Source organism: Lutjanus erythropterus, chromosome 18 (assembly GCF_056507025.1).
Source record: "Lutjanus erythropterus isolate fLutEry1 chromosome 18, fLutEry1.hap2, whole genome shotgun sequence".
NCBI classification, from domain to species: Eukaryota; Metazoa; Chordata; class Actinopteri; order Lutjaniformes; family Lutjanidae; genus Lutjanus; species Lutjanus erythropterus.
The window spans coordinates 24,784,908-24,797,351 of NC_139334.1; the positions used below are offsets into that span (position 1 = coordinate 24,784,908).

At 39.7% G+C, this 12,444-nt stretch overlaps 1 protein-coding gene across 1 annotated transcript; it reads left to right on the forward strand.

Moving 5' to 3' along the window:
- Nucleotides 1–707: 707 nt before the first annotated feature.
- ttc9 (tetratricopeptide repeat domain 9) lies at nucleotides 708–9,861 on the forward strand. Its single transcript, XM_084742420.1, has 3 exons — nucleotides 708–1,745; nucleotides 4,005–4,187; nucleotides 8,827–9,861. The coding sequence occupies exons 1-3, from the start codon at nucleotides 1,256–1,258 to the stop codon at nucleotides 8,907–8,909; spliced, it is 756 nt and encodes a 251-aa protein (XP_084598546.1). The 5' UTR covers nucleotides 708–1,255; the 3' UTR covers nucleotides 8,910–9,861.
- Nucleotides 9,862–12,444: the final 2,583 nt, after the last annotated feature.

The following is a 12,444-nucleotide window of genomic DNA, read 5'->3' on the forward strand; positions in this document are numbered from 1 at the left end:
TGATCCTTATTCTTAAACATACAATATAAAAGGCCTGCCTCTAGGGGTCTCTCACAACAAAACAGTAACAAAGGATGTAATTTGAGGATGTTGTGACGTGACATTATTTCATATGATTTGTTTTCTTTGTTAAATAACAACTGTGAATAAAAGTCTATCTGATGTAACTCAGGCAGTTCATAGATGAGGCAATATTAAAGTTTTATTCATGTTAGGTTCAGTCACATACGCCGCCTTCTGGCCTCACTCTTTGACATATCTGAGCATTTGAACACTGTTGGCTCTAATTCAAATTTAATATACTTTGGTTTCTATTTTTGTCTTTTTTTTTGGTCTTTCTGTTCCTCAAAGTGTCTTTGAGTACCAATTAAATTGCAATATATCTAAATGCAAATATATACATTAAAATGCTTTACAAATTAATGACAACAACAACAACAACAACAACAATAATAATATATAATAATATAATAAATTATTATTATTATTATTATTATTATTACTACTACTACTACTACTACACATGGGGTACACACACATTGACATAGAATAATGATACTAAATTAAAAAAACCCCCAAAACTTTGAGTTAGAGGAGAGAAAGAAGAGAAAGAAAAAAATACAAGAAAAGAAATGCACACACACATATAGATATGTTTGTGTTATTATTATTCTCTGTGTTGTTCTGCGCATTATATTCTGCATAAACAGTACTGGCCAATATATATTTTTTTACTCTATTGGTATCAACATCGGTCCCCAAAATCCAGTATCGGTCGAGCTCTAAAAACAAAACTCTCATGTGATTTTTGTCAATACAAAGACTCTAAATACACGACATCAGTTTCCTTTGTGAAAAAAACATCAGACAAAGTACAAAGAAATCATTGTCAGTGTGAGTGCAGCCTGGTTTGAATACAGCAGTGTGTCCAGTTTGGAAACAAACTGATAATGAAATTATCTCCAAATAAACTGATGATCAAAGCTCTCCTCTTCCTGCTGCTGGAGGACCCCCCTGGGACCGCCGGCCTCGTATTTATCGACCAATCGGCGCGTCGGAGGGTAAAATACGAGGGCAGGCTGAGCGGAGGAGCGCGCATCGCGCAGGGCTGCGCGCAGAAGAGACGTAGCTGCGACACTGGCGAGGAGGCGAAGACGCGACTGTGCGGCCGAGAAGATGCAGTGAAGGAACCTCAGTTTCCCCGCTAATTTACAGCCGGGCGTCAGGGCAGATAGAGTCACATAACGTCGAAAAAATGAGCGTGATCCAGGCCGGGCACGACGGCAGGGTGGACGGCGGCAGAGGCAGCCACACCGACAACGGCGGCGGCTCCCCGAGGCTCCAGCAGTGCGCGCAGCCTCCCAACAGCAGCAGCGGCGGCAGCAGCCGGACCAAAGATGCCCGATACCAGCAGCAGCTCCAGCAGCAGCAGCAGAGGCATCATGGAGGGTCGATGCTCAAACAGCCGTCTCACAACGAGCCAGCGGACGTCGTGAGGCGGGCGCTGGACTTCAAGTGCCAGGGCACCCAGTGCTACAAGGATAAGAAGTACCGAGAGGCGATCGGCAAGTACCACCGCGCTCTGCTGGAGATCAAGGGGCTGTGCAGGGTGCTGGGGGACCCGGACACCGGCGCCAAGGCTCCGTCACCCCTCCTGCCCACCAGCAGCAAGTCCAGTACGCTGACGGATGAGCAGAAGGGAGCCATGGAGAACGCAGAGCTGGAGTGTTACAACAGCCTGGCCGGTAAGACACACACACACACACACACACACACACACACACACACACACACACACACACACACACACACACACACACACACACCACACTTATCTTTTCAACAGAGGAAGATTGTGGGAATACTCCAGAGCTCATGAATGATTCATAAAGAGTATGAGTCATCTCAGGCTTACCCCACTATCCCCTCACTTTCTTCCATATCCACTTCATATTGATGATGTATTTATTCACCCCTGAGCCAGTTCTGTCATTGTATTTGTTATATATCAGGGGTGTTTCAAGTCCAACACTGTGGGCCTCTCCTTAGCCAAAAAAGGAAAAACGGTGCTCCCCTTAGTTTATTTGCCTGGTTTAGCTCAATTCCTGATCGTGATTATGTAATTTCATCCCATGATAGCCTAATATTGGTGTCTGACATAACTTCAGACTTCAACAAATACTAAAATCTCTGTTTAGAGACACTTATTAGTTTCTGATTGGTAAAATTCCTACGGGTGTAACGATACATCGATCTGGATCGATATATCCATTTATTGCTTCACGATCCAGTATCATCAATGCAAAGTGAAAATATCGAAATACATCATCATCTTTATTGCAGCAGACTTTGTGATATCGCAAAATATTGTATTGTTGTCCAAAGAATAAATTTGCGATTTACACCCCTATAAATTACCCAGTACTTTATCTTAGAAAAGCCCAAAACTGCCTTCACTATTCACAAATCCCTTAGTTCCATTTGACTGCTTCACTATGCTTTATGTTTATTGGTGGGATCATGATAATTTGTGTGTGTTATAGGCCCTTTTACAGCCAACATCATCAAAACACTGTGCATGCATTTTTGCAACAGCACTAGCGTTCTTCTCCAATCGTCCAGATGAGTTATCAAGCTGCCAACACTGAACTTGATGGTTTACCAGCACCAGAATCACCAAAATATCTGGTTGTTGTGTGTACGGTTGTCAAAATCAAGATTCTGCTGGTCAACTCAGGTTGTACAGGAGCATTTCACGACCATTTCAGAGCATTTGGTGACATCTGTACCTGCGAGCTATCAAACGTGTTGACTGGACTGAGGACGCGATCAAAACTGCTCGCGTTTGCAGCTCCCATTGACAAGCTGTTGTGTTCCGCCATACTTCCGGTGCCAAACTTCATTGTTTACAAACTGCGAAAGGGTCTATAAAATTTGAGGAACTCTGAAACACTTTTCTTCCACTCTCTCTCTCAAAGGTAGTGCCTCCACCAGTTGTGAGTCACTACCTTTGGCGTTGCACTGGTACCTGGAATTCAGTACCAGTTGCCAATGCTGCCTCTTTTCAGCACTTTTCTCTCTATGAATTAGCTAAAAATGTAATTTCTATTCTTAAGAAAAGCCCAAAACTTCTCAGTTTTAACACTGTTATTACTTTCGACCATTTTGTTATTTATTTAGTGGTGGTTAAAATCACAGGCCTTATATCAAATAGATAACAGAGCTTAGGGGTCTGAAAGGTGAAACCAATGCGAAAGTGCCTTAAACCTGCATTCTCTCTAATGGCCAGCAGGGGGTGACTCAGCTAGGGGCAAAAAGAAATCTGTTTGTATGTAAACTTATGGCAAAATGACCCTATTTCCCACTTGATTTATGACCTCAATAAACAGTTTCTTGATGAGTTTATAGTCTCAATCACAAGTATTAGTATTAGTATAGAGCATTTTACACGCCACACAATATAAAATCCAAGCCTTCTCTACAGCAAGCAGCCTGTCAGTCTGTCACCAGGGCAACACAGTTGTTTATGTCATGGAGGAAGTACACGTGATATTCTTCCTGTTATGTTGTTGTTACCACCACTGTGCTTGCGTACTTTAATATTTCCCCATTAACAATCTGTATTTCATGAATATTCTTTTCATACTAAGTGTTGGCTAATGCTAATAAAATGCTAAGCAAACCAAGACATCTCCGACGACAACGTATCCATCGAGCTGATTAATCACCTGAACATATTGATGAAGTTGTCGATGCCTCACTTAAAGTTTGCATTATTTGGTTTAAGCGAATCTTCAGTGTGATCTCCCCTTTGATAACTAATGTATTTTTTTTCTCCTTTCCATTCACTGAGCCTCCCCTGAAACTGTTTGGACTCCCCCTGAAAACATCTGTTAATTAATTCTTCTTTTGTATGATGAAATCCTCATATTGGCTCATGCACTGTTTTGAGTAACTTTTCACCCCTCCTGTCTTTCCCTCCTCCTCCTCCTCTTCCTCTCTAGCCTGCCTATTACAAATGGAGCTGGTGAACTATGAGCGAGTGAAGGAATACTGTCTGAAAGTGCTTCACAAGGAAGGAAAGAACTTCAAAGCTCTGTACCGGTCCGGTGTGGCCTATTACCACCTAGGAGACTTCCAGAAGGCCCTGCACTACCTGAAGGAGTCACACAAACAGGAACCATCAGGTCAGGACTGAACTTCGATCACGCTGTGGTGTTTACTGTGTTGATGGTTCACTGGACCACAGACCTTTGTTTGATTTGGCTTGTCGAGAGGAAATAGGGCTGCAACTAGCGATTATTAGAATTTCAATTATTTTTAAATTATCATTTTTCTCTCAACTTATTATAAATGTTAGAGTATAGCTGCTAAAACACTAAGAACTATGTGGCACTGAATTGTGGAGTTAGACCGGTAAACCGTTTTTCATGATTTTTGCGTTCAGGATTTTTTGGCTGGACTTGAAACATGGCTTGGTGACGTACTGGAGCCATCGTTCCCCAACACTATATAAGTCACAGGAACAACACAGCCTAATGGTCAGTTACGAATGCATCTCAACAACCCTCTCTGTCCAAATCAGCCCAGCAGTTCACTCCAGCTCCCTCCAGCTTCAAAAACCTGGCACAGAACGCCAAAAAAAAAAAATACCATCCTTTCTCTGTCCTCTGGTGGCTCAAACATGTCTGGATATGTCCAAGAAAGCTGCTAGATGGAGCGTCCATGTTTCGTGTTGTTTTATGGTCATAGTTGTGTTTGACACTGAGTCAGAGCAGAGAAAACTGCTAATTTTCTCATGATTTTGAGAACTAATTTTATATGCATAGTGATTTTTTTTTAATAATTTAAATTTGGCTGGAATGGTTAATAACACATTTCTGTGGTGTGACAAACTCAGAACACACATTTATTGTTGTTTTACAGTACTTTTAAAGTTATAATAAACAAAGACTCTTTATTATAAACTGATAAACTATACAGCATATAAGGTAGTTAAAAGTAGCTCCACCCACACCGACTACATTATCGTTAAACTGCTGCTTAAAGATAAAAGCATCAGCAAAGTAATCCCATTATTCTACATTAGAAACTTTAAGCACATTTTGCTCATAGTGGATTTTTATTACATCTTTTAATGTCTACTTCTGTAGAGAATCTGAATACTTTGAGTTCTGCCACCACTATTTTTGGATATTGGACTCGGTAAGCATCTTGAAGACTTTACTTTGGTTCTTCTGCTAACTTGTGTGATGGGCGTTATTTATGGCCAAGTAATGATGACTCAATAATATGTAGAATTTGGAGGAGGTATAAATTCCCACAGATCTGACCTGGAGTCACTGAGATGAGCTGGCTGACAGCAACACAGAGACTGTACCAAATTTAACTGTGTCAAACAAAAAAGTAAAATTCGACACATTGTGGCCTTCGTCAGTAACATCTCTATGTTTTCCCCTCTGGTTGATTTCAGTTGCACGCAGCAGACAGTAGATCAGTAGTTTTAACTTGTCTTTAATGTGGCTGTATTTCCTTTTCTTTGTGGTAGTTTCTATCATATTTGCTCTGAATCTGCAGAGCTTGTGACGTTTGTGGTGACTTGCATTTTTCTTGTTCGGGTAGCAAAGACAGTGACAGTTTAACCTGCACTTGACCTGTGTGTGTGCACAGTTTGATTGACATCACACAGGCCTGTGGTGACAGCCTTCCCTGCTTTCCTCTCAGCTATTGGATAAAAGCCAGAGTTTGGAAAAGCACCTGTCCAGGAGCTTGAAAACAGGAGCCACTTAATATATGGGATTAGGGCTGCATGATTAATAATAATAATTAAAAAACACGCAATTTCAATTCATAAATCAATGCGATTTCATTTGTAAATGATGATGATTGTTACAGGAGATTTTTAAGTTTAGTTCCAGCAATTTGATATGTTATTTTTATGTCATCTTGTTAAAGTCCTGGCTAGATAACAAATGTCTCAGACGCTTTTTTTAACGTTGTTGGAAAAAAAATACGAATCATGTGAGAGAACTGTGATAGAATTTGTTGGGGAGAAAAATCGTGATTCACATTTCAGCAGGAATCATGCAGCTCTTTGTGGGATGTGGGAAGAGAGATAAAAATGCTGTGCAGTCCCACAAAAAGTGCAACACCTGCTCATCCTAATGAGAACTGGGAACCCGTTCCAGTGGAAAATCAGTTCCAAATTGTCCAGTCCATTGGAAATGTTTGTCTCAGAGCTAATTAATTCCTTTGATCAGTGCTGGCATGTTTTTCTGACAGTTGCAACTTACAAAAAGAATCATAAAGTCATATGGGGGAAAGAAATGGCCCCAAACGTGGCTTCATTTTGCAAAGAAAGATGACAGTTGTGCCAGTTGTGATGCATGCATAATGATATTTACAATTAGGGTGAAAACACACACAGTATGCTGAAACCTCTCTCTATGCAAAATAGGTTTATGTAACAGAGCAGCACCTCTGTTACCGAGGGTGAATATCCTGTGTTATAATAACAGTAGAGCCACACAGGCTGCCTAAGCCAGATTTTTTTCTCTACCTAAGAAGTCCTCAATGAAAACGAATGCTGTACAAATATTAAAGATGGGAATCCAGAACTGGTTCTAGTTGAGAACCGGTGCCAAATTAAACATCAGTTAACCAGTGGAGCTTCTGTGCACCTGAGCCACATGATGCCTTTTTTCTGCAATGTTTCTATACTGAGTGACTCTGACAGACTACTTGAGTTGACGCTGAAAGCCAGTGTAGACCTACATTTTTCCACACAGAAAACTGATCAGGAATTGGTAGGAAAATTACCAAAAAAATTGCACTGATAAGCAGAAATGATATTAACAGGTATCAAAATCTTACCAGTTCCCATTCCTCATGACGGTGAGCGACCACGTACAATACAAGGACCCTGAAACTGAAGAAGCTTATTGAAATTCTGCCATTAACGTTATTATTTACACCTGTGCTTTTCCTGCTGCAACATATGAAAATGTTTTCAGTGAAAAAGGCTTGAGGGAAGGGGACAGGTGTGTATGTGCTGGGGAGCTAATTAGGCGACTGGAAACAGGTGCACAGCTGAGTGTGGAAGTCAGGTGGTGACTGATGATGGGAGAGACTGAGGACGTCTGCAGGACAGGACAGGACTGGAAGACTAAGGGCTGACTGACTATTTAACTCAGATCTAACAAACGTGTTAAATACATTCCCTTCCTCATAAAACATCTGCAGAGCTGATTTTTAAAGTATTTACATCTGGAGTAGTTTACATCCATGCTTAGAAGCTTGCAGTCTTCTCTGCCTTTCTGGGCGCATTGCTATACTTCAATGGAGTCTAAATTAAGCTCCAGTTAGTACTTTCCAAAAGTAGAGGAACTTTGGGGGTGGTGCTTGCGATGCGAAATGTTTTCAGCCACCATTTTTAAAAAATCTGCAGCTGCAAACCAGTTTGTTTTTCCTTCATTGTGCTTTGTCTCATCAACATAGAGTTACAGATGAAAGCAAAGCACAAATGGACCAATGATAAAGTCCACGCCTTACTGAGGATTTATATCGAGGACGAAATCTAATGAGAACTAGAAACAGCTTATTGTTGTCGCAGTGTCGCACAAATGATACCCGTCTGTCTCTTTATATGCCATTGTTGTTGTATGATCACAAACATAAATAATGCAGAAACACAGCCGCTTTTTTGTTTTTTTGCAGACTGATCTAGTCTGTGATCTAGTCTTTGTGGGACTTAAGACCAGTGTGGAAATGCAGACAACAACAGTTTGAAGGAACCTTGAAAAGTAGTTCCTGGGACTAAAAGTTCAAGGTGGAAAACGCAGCTTATGAGAAACACAGCAAAACTAAGATTTTCCCATTTCACTTTCTCTCATCCTTTTTGATCAGGTTAAAAATGTTTGTGGCGTATTCTCTCTTGAAGTACTACAGTGCATGTGTGTGTTTTTGAGTATTCATTTAAAGACTGTTCAGTTTTATTCAGAAAAATAGAGTAGGACTTGCTCACCTCACTCCACAATTTGAAGGTGGAATTCATCACCTTAGGAAAAATGCTGTATGTGCAGCTTTCTTCAGCTCAGATCTGTAAATATTTAAAGGTGCAAAAGATGAACAAACAGAATGTGAAGAAGTAACAGTTAGCACATTATATAAAAGACATCTACAAATTGTGTTGTACAGATATCTACTGAAGTTAGCATGCTAACCTGCTAGCCCTGGCCTAATAATACCACTTTGTGCCTCAAGAGGCGATAGTGTGATTCCCCTGTAGTTTGAGCTGCAAGTCTGCGACTTTCACAAGTTCTCTTAGCTCTTATAGTCTAATAAATAAACAAAATAAACCCACACGAAAGCAAGAAAGGAAATACTTTTAGACCTATTGTCCAGTTACACTGATGATACACTGCCTTGTATCTGTTTGGAGTCACCTATGACAGATGGCCACATTTTACGCATTGCTCCTTTAATCTCTTTGACTTGCATGCTTGACTGTTGTCATATAAATGTACAATAAGTGAGGTTTTGTTAATGTTTCTATTTCACTTAACATAGTACAACTGTTTGCCCACACTGGTCCTGAAATAGCCTTTCCACACCACACAGGATAAACTTAAAAAAAATACAGTGTTGTATCTTGAAACAAAAACATGTTTACGCATAGTTCCTGAAAAAATAACTAGTTCCTGCAGACATTTGCTATGTCACATGAGCCACAGAGTTCAGTTTAGGTGGAAGATTTATGGGCACATTGATGCACATTTCCTGCCTGAGCAGGAAATAAATCAGCCTTTTCCTGTCTTTGTTTTCCAGACACCAATGTCATCCGCTACATCCAGCTGACAGAGATGAAGATTCGCCGGAATGCCCAAAGGGACAAGAAAGAGGCGACATAAGCACTCGCTGTCTGATGACTCCCCGCCCGTCATAAATTTCTGCCCTGCCACTGAGACCTTACACACCACGAGTCGAGGTCTTGGTGTGACACGATATTTGTTTGCTTTTGCTTTGCACAGCATCCGGTGGCCAGTTATGTGATTGAACTTCATCATTGTGTGCTTGAAGCATTTTTTTAAATTATTATTTTTGAAAAATTGTACCTGATACTGAGTTTCTGTCTCCAAAATGCCAAATTTTATCTAGTATGATATTCCAGTATTTTTTAACCTTTACAAACTGATGCACTGCCAGTCCAAACATTGCACATACAGGCCAACACTTGTGATAGAGACAGGAGCAACAAGGTCCTGAGAGTGAATCCAGCATGTCTGCAGGCAAGTGTAACTGTAATTTAGCACGTGCCCTCGCACAAGATGTCTTCTGAATAGCACGGAGCAAGTGAGTAACAACCACCTACACGTCTGTCACCATACTTTGATTTTGAAAGTACAACAAAAGACCAAGTTTTTTTTTATACTCTTGATTATATCTGAAGTAAAGGTGCTCTCAGTAAGTAGGCTTTTACAAAATGCTGAAAAGGACATCAAGAGCACAAGGTTGCTAACTGCAGTATGAACTTAAGAGACGTTATCACAAATTGTAAATAGGCTACTTTATAAAAATCACAAAAAAATATGAGAGATGAGCTGTTTGTGTTTATTGATGCCAAAACAAAGCACTTCATTAACAGCATTTTCTGTATCAGCAAATACTGTATGTTTATTGTAAAGGTATGCGTGTAATAAATGTGACTATTGCTATTGATTGAAATACTTCTCTGTTGTGCTGCAGCAGTGGATTTCCCTACATTTTTATTTTTTATTTTCTTCCTTTGTTCCTCATAAGCTAAAATAGATATGTGGCGAAATGCTGATGAAAGCACATGTGTAAATAAACAAGTGAAGTGAAGCTGATTGAAATGATTTTATACCTTTTCACCGTGGTAGCTGCCATGGTGAGGCTTGTTGATGTTTTAAGTTGGGTCATGGAGTTCATTATCCATAAAATTACATAATCAATGCAACCAATGCTACCTTTGGTGTGTGTAGTTTGCGTCTCTTATGTATTAGCATTCATACATTCAACTATCCACTTCTCAGAAACTACCTGACAGTCACAAAACTTAGGGCTGCTCTTAAAGTATTTCCAGATTCCTCAAAGATTCTTCTAGCTGTCTGGATAAAAAATTATTCCAGCTGAAACATGATAAAAAAAGATTTTTTTACCTGTTTCCCAGTTTGCAACTGTTTCTCAATCCAAGCAAAGATGGCAGCTGGTCAGATACCTAAGTAGGAGACATTTGCAAAATGTTACATATGTGTATATATATATATGATTATGAATATATATATTATAAAAGAAATTATGACCCAGTTGGACTGTTTAATATGATTTTACTCAAATCAGTGTGTTCCAGTGCAAATACAAGTCAGTCAGTAACAGTATTTTTCCCAACCTGAACATTGTCCATCAGCAACAGTAAGATCAGCTTATTCGTGGTAACATTTCAGACAGATAATGACACCTTGGCTACACCTTGGACGGAGAGCTTCATTTCAACTAGCACCCTCAGTTGAAATGCTGAAGTTTTGTACATCGAGCATGATCACATTCTGCACAAACAGTCCTCGGAGAAAAAAGCATTCACATTTACATTTACATCGGGTCACACTTGGGATAAAGACAGATCAAATCTCAGAGGATGCAGTCCTCCAGGCTGAGAGGTCACTTGACATTTTAAAATGAAATAAGAAACAAACAGGCCTTAAAACCAGAATCAGATAGTGTCTTTCAAATAACTGATTACTAATTAGCTCTTTTTTTACCTGCTACTTTAACAGTTGATGTGATTGATGTCCTCCGACAGCACCTGTAGCCTGACACTACCTGAAATTCCCCTAAGATTGTGATTTTTCTTGTCAAGCAGGTAAAAATAAAAGTAAAAATTATTTGAAATTAATATTTAACCCCAGTCCTGGCCAGACAAACAAGTAAAATGTAGAAAAACAAAAAGTAAAAGATTATTTAATCAAATCAAAATATTGATTAATCAACTAAATGGGCCTGCTTTAGGTCTCTAGTTGTATTGAAGCTACTTGCACCCTTGTTGATGTTTGAAAAACCTGCAGCAGAAAAACAAAAAAACAACCTGAAGATAATTGAAAATGTACTGAAACAGATAAGTGAATATATGAAACAAGTCAAATGTGGCTGCATTTTGTCCGAAACCACATTCAACTCTAAAAACATTCATGGATAACAGTGTCAAAAATCAAGGCAAATACAACGAATTATAAAAAAATAAGCCATCGGATAAGTTAATCAATAAATAAAATTAAATAATTCATTACAAATGAACTTCCACATGCCACCAGGGCCTGCTTCGCCTGCGTGCCGGTCAACACTCATGCAGTTTGCCGCTCGCTTACATAATCAAATACATACTTTACATTCCTCATCCTAACTTGATCAACAATTAATGAGGCAGACAATTTACAGAGTTACAAATACAAAGTTTCCCTTTTTAGTTTGGAGAAAAGTTTCTCAACTGGTGGGTCGGGATCCAAACAAGCTGCTCTGACAGGGTCACAAACAAAGAACGAACTCGACAAGGATTAGTTCCTTGATATATTTGGTTGTGGATTCCTGACAGTGTTTCGGTTCCCAAATCAAACCCCCGAGCAGAAGAGACATTCTTCTTTATCGTACAGTTCACCGTACAGGACTCGAGACGGTGTCAGACATTATCGTACTGACACTGTTTCAAGACTAATGCAAAGAAGTGCTCATATGATACAACCCCTGTCCCTGGGACATTACTCTGTACAGGTGAATGGTGATGACAGGTGCTCAGTACAAAAACAGGAATCCCATCAGCCACTAACACGGGAGAGTGAATTATACAGATGAGCTTGAATAACGCAACGCTTCAACAGACAAATGACAAATAATCAGAGACCGCATTTTTTTGACAAATGGAAAAACCTGAAGCTTTACATTCATGATGCTTTCCAAAAGTGCACTTCACTGAATGCACAATCTTGAACTCAAGCTTGAAATTAAGAAAAGGACGTAAAGCTCTGTGAAACCGTCTATGCCATTCGGCTATAAAGCCATTAATCAGCACTTACCCAAAGAAAACGCTTGAATGACAAAATGGTTTCTGTGAGAGAAATCAAGAAAATGGGGTTATTCTGTCCCTCTAATCCATTAACAATCAGAAGTGGGTCAAATACGATTTTCAAATACTTTTCATGGTTCTTTTTTAGCAGTTTTAGATGCCAAATTGAAGAATTTCCATCATAAATGGGGATACAACAAATGACAGAAAGGTAGAATATTCACAGTAAATGTCTTAGGGCCTTTTCACACCTGAAAGTCTGAACCAAGGTTTGCATTTTTGTTACATTTTGTTACATTCTCATTTTCGCAAATGAACTGTCTTAAGTCCCGCCCCTTTTTGCTCTGTGCTCCAATAGAGTGCTGCAAGAA